Source organism: Coregonus clupeaformis, chromosome 5, assembly GCF_020615455.1.
Source record: "Coregonus clupeaformis isolate EN_2021a chromosome 5, ASM2061545v1, whole genome shotgun sequence".
Classification (NCBI taxonomy): Eukaryota; Metazoa; Chordata; class Actinopteri; order Salmoniformes; family Salmonidae; genus Coregonus; species Coregonus clupeaformis.
This window is the reverse complement of record NC_059196.1, coordinates 40,361,380-40,376,334: the sequence shown is the minus strand read 5'-3', so window position 1 is coordinate 40,376,334 and position 14,955 is coordinate 40,361,380. Positions and strand designations below refer to the sequence as shown.

Below are 14,955 nucleotides of genomic sequence, written 5' to 3'. Positions count from 1 at the left end.
GGAGGAGATGCACTGCAGTACTTAATGCAGCTGGTGGCCACACCAGATACTGACTGTTACGTTTGATTTTGACACCCCCCCCTTTGTTCAGGGACACATTATTCAATTTCTGTTAGTCACATGTCTGTGGAACTTGCAAATAGTCCGGGTAGCCATTTAATTAGCAGTTCAGCAGTCTTATGGCTTGGGGGTAGAATCTGTGAAGAAGCCTTTTGGACCTAGACTTGGCGCTCCGTTTTCGCTTGCCGTGCGGTAGCAGAGAGAACAGTCTATGACAAGGGTGGCTGGAGTCTTTGGCAAGTTTTAGGGCCTTCCTCTGACACCGCCTGGTATAGAGGTCCTGGATGGCAGGAAGCTTGGACCCAGTGATGTACTGGGCCGTACACACTACCTCTGTAGCGCCTTGCAGTCAGAGGCCGAGCAGTTGCCATACCAGGCGGCGATGCAACCAGTCAGGATGCTCTCGATAGTGCAGCTGTAGAACTTTTTGAGGATCTGAGGACCCATACCAATTTTTACATGGAAATAGCTGTTCTATCATTCAGCCTACAGTTGCAGTCAACATGTGGTGTTCAATGTAGGCCTACATTCCATGATACTTTTAAAAAAAACATGCAGGGCTTGAGATTAACCTGTTTATCCACAAGGTGGTGACTGAAAATGTTTGTGTTGGTTGATGCAAGAAGCCACTTTACAAAATAAAATGCACTATTATTACAGAGAATCAGACAAATTATGCTACCCTCTGCCTATTGGCTACTTAGCTTATTCAAGCCTGTCTCAAAATACAACACCGCCCCTTTAAGACAAAAAAAAAGCTATTTACCTGACTTGTTTTTCAAAGATGTCTAGAAATGTACACATTTTGTGCTTTTGTAGGAAGCAATCACTCCCCTATTGCAGACTACAAATTATCTATAACTGGCTTGCTTCTTAAAAGTGGCTCGCGCTGTGTCAGCTGCATGTGCAAGCGCAAGTAGCCTGGCTAGCTTACTACTGCCCACTTGAGAAAATTCAGACAAATTACTAAACAGACTCAACCCTCTCAATCCGTATATGATGTGAGACACATTTGACAGAAGTACCAAAGGTAACAAAAATAACTCACTAACTAGCAAAGGATATGAACAAAATGTGCACACGTGGCTACATGCAGCCCTTGCTTTGATCTCAAAACAAGCGCATCTACTCACGACCACAGCTGTAAACACAGTCCAGTTCAACGTAAATGGCACAGACCCATATATGGTAATGGTGTATTTGCATATAGGCCTACTGCAGCTCTGATTGGTTATGCCGCACCAGTCTGGGTAGAGTAAGGGCTGAGACATGCATGTCAATGCAATAGAATCCTACTCCGATGCGTTCTGCTTACAACAACATTTCTTGCCTAGTTCGTTTTGTTTCGGTGTGTTGCATTGAAAGTGGCTAATATTGCGTTGATCCGATCACAATTGCCACAGTAAAGGGAAATGTTGATAGTGTTAACAGGGAAAACTCTAGAAAGTTGAGTGAAGTTCAATCTTGTGCTTCTCTCCAGCTGATAGTTGTTCTGTGCAGCAGTCCCAGGGGGTACATTGGTATATTGTAATGAAACAGGGATGGGAGTGCGGCTCAAACCCTCTACCTTCTGGCCTGAAGCCCAGCGCGCCATCGACTGTGCCACAAAAGCATCCTCCAGTGGCAGTCGATATCCGCGCTTATAAACTAGGGTCGCAACACAACTCCCTCCTTTCAAAGAGCGCGTCCTCGCGCTAGACCTCACAGGACACCGTCTTACAGGAAAACGCTCACCGGCCAAGCACACGCACTGTCGTGGACGCGAGGTCCGATCACTTCCGACACCAATGTAATGAAACTAATGTAATGAACCCTCAATGTAATGAACCCTCAACCTTATGGCCCGAAGCCCAGCGCGCCATCCACTGTGGCACAAAAGCATGCTCGAGTGGCAGAGTCGTTATCCGTGCTTATAAACCAGGGTCACTACAATACGTTCATGTCATTGTCACTCAAAAATACACCACCTTTACCTTAGTTGTTTCAGTGGGCTTGCCCACATCATCTGCTCTGCAAGCAAAGTATTCCTATAGTTCACCCCTGCAGCCAGTTTTGTCAACAAGCTGCGGGTGTGGAGGTATGATGTTTTCTTTTGAAGAAACTATGCTGTTGTTATCTCGCCTATCGCTTGCTTCTTAAAAGTGGCTCGCACTGTGTCAGACAAATGACTAAACAGACTCAATCCTCTCGATCCGTATATGACGTGAGACACATTTGACAGAAGGTAACAAAAATTATATTACCAGACCGTATTTCATGTTCTAGTATTGAAAAAGTACAGAAATGTATACTTTGCAACACTAACATGGTCAGTAACACAGTCTGGGTTGGGTCTTACTTGTTTTCTCAGCGCGGGCGACCTGCCCAGCCACCAGCCAGGCCAGAGCGGTGACAGCCACCAGGGCTCCTAGGTGTAGGAAGGGACCTGTGGCCTTGACAGGGGACATCATTCAGTGTTAAAGGTGTGACATTGCTAGTCATTCATAGTTGTTAAATGGTACGACAAACAAAATAATTCAGTGGTAATGGTAGGCTACTGCATGATTACTACAACCATAAATAATTAAATAAGATAAATCAATGAACCCCTTGAATCAGTCTTAATAACACATCTGTTAGACGCATTTCTATATTGAATGTTGCCGTTGTATGTAGTTCAATACAGTCGTTAACATGTGCTTTATCAAGTATATAAACACATATCAGGAACGTGTCCTGTATAATACAGTATGATGCACAGCCCTAAAGGGGGACATGTTGTTTAACTCACCTGGAGTGATATAGGGATGACTGCCCACTCCTCCCCCCATGTTTGATTGACAGATATGAATCCGATGGCAGTGGTCAGAAGGGCAGTACTCACTCCTATCTATGGGGGCAAACAGAGTGTTACAGACCATCGCATGCACACACAGACACACACACACTGCCCCCCCAGGCTAACCATTCCAACCCTCTGTAGTGTGTTTGGCCAGATAACAGCACCCTGGGGCATGATGTCACTGCTTTCACAACCCCCAGGAAAACATGAACTCAAATGTGGGGTTCAGGCAGAGTTCAGTTGGCCACTTGAAGACACACACACAGTATACAGGCCATATCCACACATGCGCAATTACAGTCACAAACACTCAAGCACGTGCATACACAAACACACCAAAAATCACACACTTGAGCATTACCTTGTGCAGCCAGTGCAAGTTCAGCTGTTGTCCCACTGCTATGTGGCAAAGTGCTAAAATCTGAAAGAATAGAAACACATAAATCACATCACGTGGAGATCCACAGCCACTGTTCTCAAAACAGGTCAACAGCTACCTGTGCCATCCTAACTTAAAAGTGTACTTGGCCCAGACATGCTTGGCAACACGTTTCTGCCCTGCCAGGTTACTCCCCTAACATTACCAGGCTGTTACCAGGGCCTAGACACCATATCGATATCATCTCACAGTGAATGTCTGATGAGATGACAACTCACCATTAAAAATGCAATATAAGTGAAGCCGGCAGCGGTCGTGGCCAGGATTGGAACGGTCCCATCGCTCCACTCCCCAGAGCGGTTATATAAAAACCTGTCAAACGGAAGTCAGTTACACAATAGTAGCATCTCATAGATATCAGGGCAGGCTGCAGCTAGTGCTCCTCTGGTCTCTGAGATGAGAGATAGATAATAGAAACCAGCTAACAGGAGTAGGTGTTGACACTGATCTAAGGTCAGTTTTGTGTTTCCTCTAGTGGTTAAGGTTTAGATTCGGGGGAAGGGAAGCTGATCCCAGATATGTGCCTAAGGGGCAACTTCGAGCTTCTAGCCCCAGGGGTCTCTTTGTAACACTGAGGGAAATTAACTGGCTGACTATAAATGATCTAACAGCAGACACTGACGCTTAAACCGGAAGGCCTGAACTCCCCAGGCAGGCATAATGTGTTCTAGTGTCTTTGTCCAAGATGCTAGGCCTTTATTATCCCCATAAAACAAAGCAAACAGACAGACAAATAAACACAAAGGAAGCTGCTCAGAGCAAATGGCTGCAGTCGCTTCTTCTCTATAATGAGTATTGGAGCACAAAGAGATCATGTAATTACTGTGTTAACGGGTGGCGAGTTAGATGCATTGTTCTAAAAGGATGTTGTCTCCTTAAGGCTGTGTCTCCACACACAGGAGAGGAAGGGGAGGAACAAAGACATCATGCAGTACACACACTCAGAGGGATGCTCTACCATGGACACACACATACACACAAATGGCTGGGCTGGATGTCAGGCTGAGCGTTGTGACAGGGGGTCTCAGAGGGACTGGGCTGCCACAGCTGCAGGGGCAGCAGGGGGGAGTGTGGGGGCAGTGGGGGGCAGCGGGAGCCGGGGGAATGTGGGTGCAGCGGGAGCATGTGGGGGCAGCAGGGGGTGTTGGGGCAGCGGAGGGGAGTGTGGGTGCAGCGGGAAAGGGGGGTGGGGGAGTGTGGGGGCAGCGGAGGGGAGTGTGGGGGCAGCGGGGGGGGGGCAGCAAAACCCACACCACTAATTACAGTGGGGGAAAAAAGTATTTAGTCAGCCACCCCCGCTGAAGTTCTCCCACTTAAAAAGATGAGAGAGGCCTGTAATTTTCATCATAGGTACACGTCAACTATGACAGACAAATTGAGAAAAAAAATCCAGAAAATCACATTGTAGGATTTTTAATGAATTTAGTTGCAAATTATGGTGGAAAATAAGTATTTGGTCACCTACAAACAAGCAAGATTTCTGGCTCTCACAGACCTGTAACTTCTTCTTTAAGAGGCTCCTCTGTCCTCCTTGTTACCTGTATTAATGGCACCTGAGGGCGGCAGGTAGCTTAGTGGTTAAGAGCGTTGAGGCAGTAACCGAAAGGTCGCTGGTTCTAATCCCTGAGCTGACTAGGTGAAAAATCTGTCGATGTGCCCTTGAGCAAGGCACTTAACCCTAATTGCTCCTGTAAGTCGCTCTGGATAAGAGCGTCTGCTAAATGACAAAAAATATAAATAAATACCTGTCCACAACCTCAAACAGTCACACTCCAAACTCCACTATGGCCAAGACCAAAGAGCTGTCAAAGGACACCAGAAACAAAATTGTAGACCTGCACCAGGCTGGGAAGACTGAATCTGCAATAGGTAAGCAGCTTGGTTTGAAGAAATCAACTGTGGGAGCAATTATTAGGAAATGGAAGACATACAAGACCACTGATCATCTCCCTCGATCTGGGGCTCCACGCAAGATCTCACCCCGTGGGGTCAAAATGATCACAAGAACGGTGAGCAAAAATCCCAGAACCACACGGGGGGACCTAGTGAATGACCTGCAGAGGGCTGGGACCAAAGTAACAAAGCCTACCATCAGTAACACACTACGCCGCCAGGGACTCAAATCCTGCAGTGCCAGACATGTCCCCCTGCTTAAGCCAGTACATGTCCAGGCCCGTCTGAAGTTTGCTAGAGTGCATTTGGATGATCCAGAAGAGGATTGGGAGAATGTCATATGGTCAGATGAAACCAAAATCGAACTTTTTGGTAAAAACTCACTCGTCGTGTTTGGAGGACAAAGAATGCTGAGTTGCATCCAAAGAACACCATACCTACTGTGAAGCATGGGGGTGGAAACATCATGCTTTGGGGCTGTTTTTCTGCAAAGGGACCAGGACGACTGATCCGTGTAAAGGAAAGAATGAATGGGGCCATGTATCGTGAGATTTTGAGTGAAAACCTCCTTCCATCAGCAAGGGCATTGAAGATGAAACGTGGCTGGGTCTTTCAGCATGACAATGATCCCAAACACACCGCCCGGGCAACGAAGGAGTGGCTTCGTAAGAAGCATTTCAAGGTCCTGGAGTGGCCTAGCCAGTCTCCAGATCTCAACCCCATAGAAAATCTTTGGAGGGAGTTGAAAGTCCGTGTTGCCCAGCGACAGCCCCAAAACATCACTGCTCTAGAGGAGATCTGCATGGAGGAATGGGCCAAAATACCAGCAACAGTGTGTGAAAACCTTGTGAAGACTTACAGAAAACGTTTGACCTGTGTCATTGCCAACAAAGGGTATATAACAAAGTATTGAGAAACTTTTGTTATTGACCAAATACTTATTTTCCACCATAATTTGCAAATAAATTCATAAGAAATCCTACAATGTGATTTTCTGGATTTTTTTCTTCTAATTTTGTCTGTCATAGTTGACGTGTACCTATGATGAAAATTACAGGCCTCTCTCATCTTTTTAGGTGGGAGAACTTACACAATTGGTGGCTGACTAAATACTTTTTCCCCCACAGTATATCCCAATCCTTATCTGGGCTCTGTTGGCAGAGCCTGGCAGCCCCTACAACTACAGCAGAGCTACACAAAAGCCAGGCCACCACACGTGAAGGCTCCCTTTGAATACACTAGAAAAGACACGATATCTAACTGAGGCTAGGCCATAGGAGTGGGAGATAGTGGGAATAAAGGTGTCTGCATGCTTCCCAGCCAAAACAGATCAGAAGAGTTTGTGCATATATTATGACAACATTTTGTGACGTTTTTGTTCGTTTTGGACTTCGGCTATTCGGGCACACAAACATTTTTCTAGAGGTAAGCCTAAGTTCGGAGCCGAAGTCTACGCCCCTTCTACGGTGATTGTTCAACAGTAGGGATTCTTCAATAAAGTCTGTTGTCATTCATCAAGAGACGACTAGTTTTCATACACATTTTTGTATTGAGAAATACTGCACCAAACATCTTAGTTAGATGTAAAATTGTGCAACTAAGATCTCCATGGCAAAAGCGTCAAAATGAATGACAGTTATTTTAGATTAATTCTGACTATTTTGAGGAAGCGTATACTGGCTACGGCGTCTCAAAATTACATTTTAGTCATTTAGCAGACGCTCTTATCCAGAGCGACTTACAGTTAGTGAGTGCATACATTTTTATTTTTTTCCATACTGGCCCCCCGTGGGAATCGAACCCACAACCCTGGCATTGCAAGCGCCATGCTCTACCAACTGAGCTACACGGGGCAAATCGCTGTTGGCTGGGCTCCCTGCCTGTGCCATTAAACCCCTACAACTCATCCAGAATGCCGCAGCCCGTCTGGTGTTCAACCTTCCCAAGTTCTCTCACGTCACCCCCCTCCTCCGCACACTCCACTGGCTTCCAGTTGAAGCTCGCATCCGTTACAAGACCATGGTGCTTGCCTATGGAGCAGTGAGGGGAACGGCACCTCCGTACCTTCAGGCTCTGATCAGTCCCTACACCCAAACGAGGGCATTGCGTTCATCCACCTCTGGCCTGCTGGCTCCCCTTCCTCTGCGGAAGCATAGTTCCCGCTCAGCCCAGTCAAAACTGTTCGCTGCTCTGGCATCCCAATGGTGGAACAAGCTCCCTCACGACGCCAGGACAGCGGAGTCACTCACCACCTTCCGGAGACATTTGAAACCCCACCTCTTTAAGGAATACCTGGGATAGGATGAAGTAATCCTTCTACCCCCCACAAAAAAAAGTTAAAAAAATTTTTTTATTGTAAAGTGGTTAACCCACTGCCTATAGGGTGAATGCACCAATTTGTAAGTCGCTCTGGATAAGAGTGTCTGCTAAATGACGTAAATGTAAATGTTAATGTACTATTGCGGCTTTTTTCATTTTTTTCAAGTAAAGGTCTTTTAAGGGAGTATGCGAACACACTCGTTCGGTTCGGCTAGACGAGTTCGGCTAGGCGCTAGCTGAACTGAAGCATGCTGACGCCTTGAGAGAGAGAGTGTGTAGAGAGTGATAACAAAATTAAAGGAGAGAGAAGGAGAGAGGAGCAGAGAGATAAAGAGACTGAAAGGAGAGGGAGAAAGTGGGATGAGGGGGCAGGGAGAGATAAACAAGGAGCAAAGGACGATGGGGGAAGCAGAGGTGACTTTGAGCGGTAATGAGAGGAAGAGAAAGGAGGTGGTGGACAGAGAGAGAGTGAGGGGAATGACCTTGGGGGGACAAAGCAAATTGCACCTTACAAGAAGAAACAAAGCTTCTCTCTCTCTTAAGGCTCACACACATTGCACCGAATGTGTTTTAGGGACCACCCGCTGTAGATGTCTGACTGGCAAAATTTCACGCAATTCTACATGTAAAATCGGTAAGCACTCGGTTCGCAAATTACGTTCAGAGGTGCAAAGTACTCTCGGCCAGAAAACGCTGTTTGTGTGTCTGAGACATTAGTCTTTAGTTTTCTGGCTGACAGAATGATTGTCTGACACAAGCTGACCTGACTGTGTCTGTCTGATCTGACAGACCAGATTGAATGAAACACCACTGGTCACTAGGAAACTACAGTACACACATGGATCTGTCTGGACTAAAGCTCAGGAGGTATATACTGTCATGTAGGAGTGTCTCATATCCTGGTGAACTCTGGGGCATAGTGTGCACATACAATGTAGAAGGCTTTGAGGACATGGTCAAGAGCTTGGTCACTTGGTGAAGAGCTCAACTAAATAAACCCAATTCATAATTTCAGTGGTAGTATATCCTTCAATTGAATGTGCAATGTCTCATGACAGAAACAATACCTGTATTGTTTCCAAGCACGATTGGTTTTATGGTAACTGTGACTGGAATGATCTGAGAGGTGATTTGGGGTCAAAGGGTATTCCTGCTTTATGTAATCATGCTCACTATAAATCTGCAGTGATAGACACCCTAAGGCCCATCCATCCGCACCCAGATTAGGGAAGAGGATTATCCCAAAATGAGTTTGGCCAACCATGATTAGTGAATAATAAATTTTTAATATACTCTACAGAGTTAGCATTTTCGATTCAGGAAAAAACATATGGAGATTAATGGCAGCATTTAAAAGTAAAACATTAATCTAAGTAAAGGCCAGAGAATCAAAGGGAAGGTCGGAGGAGCATTTAATTTATTTGAACGGAACAGTGACTGATGATGGCGATATACTGAGAGACAAGAATCTATGAGTTGTATAACTAGAGTGCACACACACACATACTGTACAGCAGTACTCACCAGTTGAACTCATTGTAGTCGTTGTGTGCCTCCCACCAGAAGTAGAACCAGACCAGGAGCAGAGAGAAGGTGAAGAAGAGGATGAGAGACCACAGGAACTCCCACTGGGAAACAAACACACACAGGAACCATTATTACCTTTACCACAGTATCATTAGTCAGATACCATCAGATTAACATAAAGCACTTTGGCCAGTGTTGTGTTGAAACATTGGAATACTATTGGTACATTCATTGCATTACTTTCTTTGATTGCAAGTGAGCAAAGGGCTGATGAGAAAGCCATTTGCCCACCCCAGACTGGCACACCACTTAACATTACCCCCATACGTCAACATCACAATAAACACTGACAACAGAAATGCAAGCAACAACAGTCTCCTAAAAGTCCGGCAGAGTCATCATTGGGCAATCCGCCCTAATCCAGCCAAAGACTATAATCTGGATGTAGAGAGACTGATGACGGTGCAGCCCGGGCTGGCACACAGACGGATGGCTCAAACCTGGAGTCATGGCTAACATTTAAAACACCATTCGCTAGCTGCATCAGATTAAGGTGGTAAACCACAAACAAACGAGGAATTGGCTGGAGAACATGTCAGCACAATAACCCTCATGGTTTATAGTGAATTTATAAACTGGGTAGTTCGAGCCCTGAATGCTGATTGGCTGACAGCCGTGGAATATCAGACCATATACCACGGGTATGACAAAACATTTATTTTTACTGCTCTAATTACGTTGGTAACCAGTTTATAATAGCAATAAGGCCCCTCGGGGGTTTGTGGTATATGGCCAATATACCACGGCTAAGGGCTGTATCCAGGCACTCTGTGTTGCGTCGTGCATAAGAACAGCCCATAGCCGTGGTATATTGACCATATACCACAACCCCTCGTGCCTTATTGCTTAAGTAATGTCAATTCTGTTCATAAATAATTTCACACTCCCACTTTGTGTAGGCATTCACTAAGCCTGCATTACCAAAGACAAGAGACAACATTCATGCCACTTTACAACTGATTGAAAAGAGAGAACCACATGTCTGGTATCAGCGGCATTAGAGGCAGTATGCAGTAACCATTCATGCAGAAACTGTCATAGGGCCATATTGTCTCAGTAAAAAAGCAGAGGGACTCAATAAAGATCCCATCCTCCCAATCCACTGTCCTCATTATCAAGTAATTACTCACATTAAACTTAATAGCTAATGAGGCCATGAGCCGATTAGTGGTCAGCTGTGTTTAGCCTTCCAATGCCACCGCAAGCTGTAATAAGAGCTCTAATAAAGAGATACAAGACAGAATGTTCACAAACAGACACGCACACGACTTGCATGACAAAGCACAAAAAGTGAGCTTTTCAAACATCTCCAGCCAGTCAAGACCTTTGGCCCGTCTATTAAAAAGTAAAACATCGCTCCTAGCTCAGACAGAATTAAAACAGTTAAGACCACTACATAAATAAAGAACAGAACTGACCAAAATCTTAATTATAATTAATTACACTTTAATTGATGTGATAACCCCTCATCCTACTGAGAATTGGACTATACACAGACAGCACGACTGGCTGCTCTTCACACCAGCCCACAAATTAGCCCACAATGAAATCAGGCTTACTCACAGAGCCCGGAGGACTGGAGTACGCTTAGATAGAAATGTATGAATAGAACTGACATGACTGTCTGTTTTGCAAAACAACAAGTTGTTCCAGCTCTATACATTACATTTCTATCTGCAATAATGTTCTTACATTGCACAATCCAGAATAAGCCCCAGTTGACCCTGTATTTAGCCATGCAGTGATAGGAGATATCAAGGTGATATGAGAGCACAAACAAAGCTGTCTGGGCGTTCACCTTGGCTGACTGTTCCATGGAGGGCATCGGCTGGCAGTGGCACAGGACATAAGACAGGGCCAGGTCTAATGACTGGGTGGTGACAGCCCCTTGTATAACTTCTGCCCTCCACTCTGACTGTCTACCTGGGCACTGGAGAGGAGAGCCTAATGTGTTTGTGGAGTTGTGGACAGGCCACACAGCAGTTTAACTAGGGGACACTAAAGCACATGTTTGGGATGGTATGATGATCATTACGTAACAGGATGGAACACATTTGTTGATTTGGGGCAGGGAATGAGAATCTAGCAGTATGAGGGAAGGAAGCCTATGGGATTTGGCTGTGGCGATTCTTTTTAGCCAATCTCTTCCGCATGAGGAATTAAAGTTATGAAAACAACATTTATGTTAAAAATTATTATTATATAGACCAGAACCTTGATACTGTTTGACATCTAAGTTTGAACATTAGTCATGAAGATTAGATTTGTATTTTCTGGCCTAGAACATTTACTACTTCCTTCTATGAACGTACTAAGAAAATCGCTCCCTTTTATAAATCAAACTAATCCAGACTCCAGAATGGTTACCATAGGGTTAGTTTCACATGGCTACACTTCCCAGTCTCGTAGTCACTGCAATGTGAGAAAGCCAGACGTCAGGGTAACCATAGGGTTAACCCTGTGGTAGGTAGGTGGTCCCTGTGGTGTAGGTTGTGGTCTAACTGGCAGCCCTGCTCATTGATCCCACTGCTCTGGCAGGTGACACCCCTGGGAGAGAGGGGATTGGATGGTCAATCAGTAGGTAGTGTTTGGAAAACGATGAGACAAAACCTTTGGGATAATTTTAAACAGGCTATTTGGGAGCTAATCGAGTTGCCAGGCCAGTTGTGTGAGTGTCACATATTGAATGTGCATTTCAATCCTCCTATAATAATAATGGAGCATTATTAGGCTGGCTGCCACATTTATTCCTTCAATTAATATTCAGCCAAGCCAGCGTCATGTACAATATGTGCAACGTGTACACTATATGGCTGAACATTAACCCTGTGTCATTGTTCTTCTCTGCTGCTGTTTAGGAGCTGATCAGAGCAGTCTGGCATGATACGGCCTGCCTGCCCTAAGATGACATCACATTCGCATTCTGCACGCCTTGCTTAGTTAGGGTGGAACACACGCCTTCAGGGCAGGGCTGACACCATAGCATTAAAAACTGCTTTCTAACTACTGTCAAAACAAGGAACCAACTCAGTGTATTGATCGTAATACATCTAGTAGTCATCATACAGTATGATGAACTTCCATTCAAAATGGGGGACATGAGGGATGCAACCTTGTTATATTTACCACAAGACATTTGTGTTAAATTGCGGTTAAATGGTCTACATCATCTACCAGTCAAGAGGGGTCAGAAAAAAATTTGTCAACGTATTTAATGGGTCTGAGGGGAAATAAAAGGTTTAGATTGTACTGAATGAGAGGTTTTCAAACCCAACAGAGCAGACTGATTCAGCCTTGTACTCTTCTAGTGGGAGCGGGGAGAGGAAATTACTTTCCTCTACCGGGGACAAAAAAAGAATTTATATTTTTTGAAATGCCATGAAAATTGCTGTGCTGCTTGGCTGAAGGGCACTAGGCAGGCAGGCAGGCAGCTGAATTAGGATGGAATACATCATAGCCGAAGCCTCATTCACCAACATAGAGGGATAAAAAGGACCAGGGGATAATTATCTTCTGTGGAACCCTAAACACTAGAATTACTGCAAAAGAAAATCAGACAGAGCAGTCTGGCTGTCACTCAGAACCAAAAATTAGGAGATTGCAGAAATGTCATGCTTTCACTTAAATACCATATATTTGCATGTACAGCCGAACGCCATATTCAAAATTGTTTAAATGAATCATTCAAAATGGTTAGAAAAGAGCTCTACTCATTACAGAAGCTTTCTTCTGATCAGTTTAGGTATAACGCCTTTAGTTTTGGTGAAGCAATATATATGTTTAGGTTTAAGGGCATCTTGCTGTGCTGTGCCCAACTGGGGCTACTCCACAAAAAGGTGCTTGCATGCAATCCAATTCCCTTCGTACCTGCTAGCGCCAAGACTAGCAGGGTATTCTCCACTATTCTCCAGTGGCTCCATCTAAACAGCCAGCAGTGTAGTGTATTATGATTCTACTGGCTTGTCTCTCGTGGCGTCACCTCCTCTCGTTACCTCCCAGTGCCTGCTAGGAGTCGAGGCTACTATAGTGTCATTATGACTACAGATGGACCTACCAGCATTTGGCTGCATGGAAGACATTGATCAAGCACACCCACACCTAGCATGGCGCACAGCACAATCCACCTTCACTGCAGGTCAGCAAGCTAGAGAGTCCTCCCACGAGACAATCATAAAAATTATAATGAATGCTGCTAGACTAGAGATTCCACATCAGTTGCAGTCAGTGCGGTTTAAGATGAGGGAGGATTTTTTATTTATTTATGAGCATGGCCTTATTTCTATTACAGCATATTGGATGACTGTCATTCATATTCCATTCAACCAGTTTAACGTGGATAGGTTTAGGCTACGACATGATAATCACATGTTCCCTATACCCATCATGAGGTTGCTACAACCTAGCCTATGACTTCAACGTAATGTCTCTCTCCCCCTCTTGTTTGGCACATTCCAGATAATTATGTGATAATACACTTTGGACCGTAGTGTTAAGTGGTGATGTGCGTTTTAATACAGGACTGGACAGATGCACAGTTTTGATGTACAGAAGCTAACCAGAGCATTATACTATGAGATTGAGGAGTGTGTGAATTCTAGGAGGAATTGGTTCTCTAGGATAAAACAGTCGACACATTTATATGGATATTTGCAAGTGTGCCTTCTGGCAGGTGGTAGCGTGTTTCCATGATGTGTGTATGTGATGAGTAATGGGTGGGTTAATCCTCACACCTTATCTTGCTTGCACAGCCTTGCCATGTGAAATAAGCGTCATTCAAAGTGTTCAGTAAGTGCATTCAATAAGCGTCATGGAACCTACACAATTTGGGATTTTGTATTTGAAGGATTGGATACCATTTAGCCCGAGGACTGTTGATGTGAAAAAGTAGTATTTCTGTGGATCGAGTTTATAGTATGTACGTACGTGTGGAACAGTGGAGGCTCCTCAGAGGAGGAAGGGGAGGACCAAAATAAATCATTTTTAGATAAAACTATACAAAATATATACACGTCAAATACATTTATTAAAACACACTGTTTTGCAATGAAGGTCTACAGTAGCCTCCACAGCACTCTGTAGGGTAGCACCTTGGTGTAGCTGGAGGACAGCTAGCTTCCGTCCTCCTCTGGGTACATTGACTTCAATACAAAACCTAGGAGGCTCACCCCTTTCCATAGACTTACAGATTAATTATGAAAACTTCCGGAGGATATCCTCCAACCTATCAGAGCTCTTGCAGAATGAACTGACATGTTGTCCACCCAATCAAAGGATCAGAGAATGAATCTAGTACCGAAAGCATAAGCTACAGCTAGCTGAGTGAGTGAGTGAGATAGGGATAGGGCTAGAGAGAGTGCTAGCCACAGAGAGAGGGACACAGACCACAACACAGAGATAATGTGTCCTCCCCACCATCACCCACCCTTTCCTCAGGCAGTGGTCTGCCCCAGTCTCTCCCCCTGTCTCCTTGGTGTCCTGGCTGAGTGTCCTGGGCCAGACTAGCAGCTGGTGGGGTTGTTACTGAATGTCCCTCGCAGCCCTAATCCCTTCACAACTCCTGCTACTGTGGAAAATCATTAGTGTGTTTCCCCACCCAGCTCCACCTATCAGACCAACAGCATTACCCTGAGAAGACCAGGGTTAGAGGGTTCCAGCCCTCTGTTCCTCCAACCTCTCTCCAGTAATGACAGAACTGTCAGGAGCACCAGCTGGCCAACTGGCCGTGGCTTCACTTATTACAGAACAGAACGGCCTCTTCAGCTCTGTGGAGCTGCTGACCTCATAGCTACAAATAATATGATACAATGATGCCCTAGAGATTTTGCTCTTCCCTGTT

The 14,955-nt window shown here is 45.0% G+C and overlaps 1 protein-coding gene across 4 annotated transcripts in view; it reads right to left on the bottom strand.

Annotated features, from left to right (window-relative positions):
- LOC121557833 (glycerophosphodiester phosphodiesterase domain-containing protein 5-like) overlaps window positions 1-14,955 on the bottom strand; it is a 97,584-nt gene that overhangs the window by 21,169 nt on the left and 61,460 nt on the right. For all 4 annotated transcript variants that reach the window (XM_041871304.2, XM_045214431.1, XM_045214434.1 and 1 more), the window contains exons 3-7: window positions 9,057-9,160; window positions 3,539-3,632; window positions 3,243-3,302; window positions 2,831-2,929; window positions 2,399-2,492 (exon numbers count right to left, since the gene is read on the bottom strand). In XM_041871304.2, coding sequence (XP_041727238.1) covers window positions 2,399-2,492; window positions 2,831-2,929; window positions 3,243-3,302; window positions 3,539-3,632; window positions 9,057-9,160 — 451 coding nt within the window. The remainder of the gene's footprint in view (window positions 1-2,398; window positions 2,493-2,830; window positions 2,930-3,242; window positions 3,303-3,538; window positions 3,633-9,056; window positions 9,161-14,955) is intronic.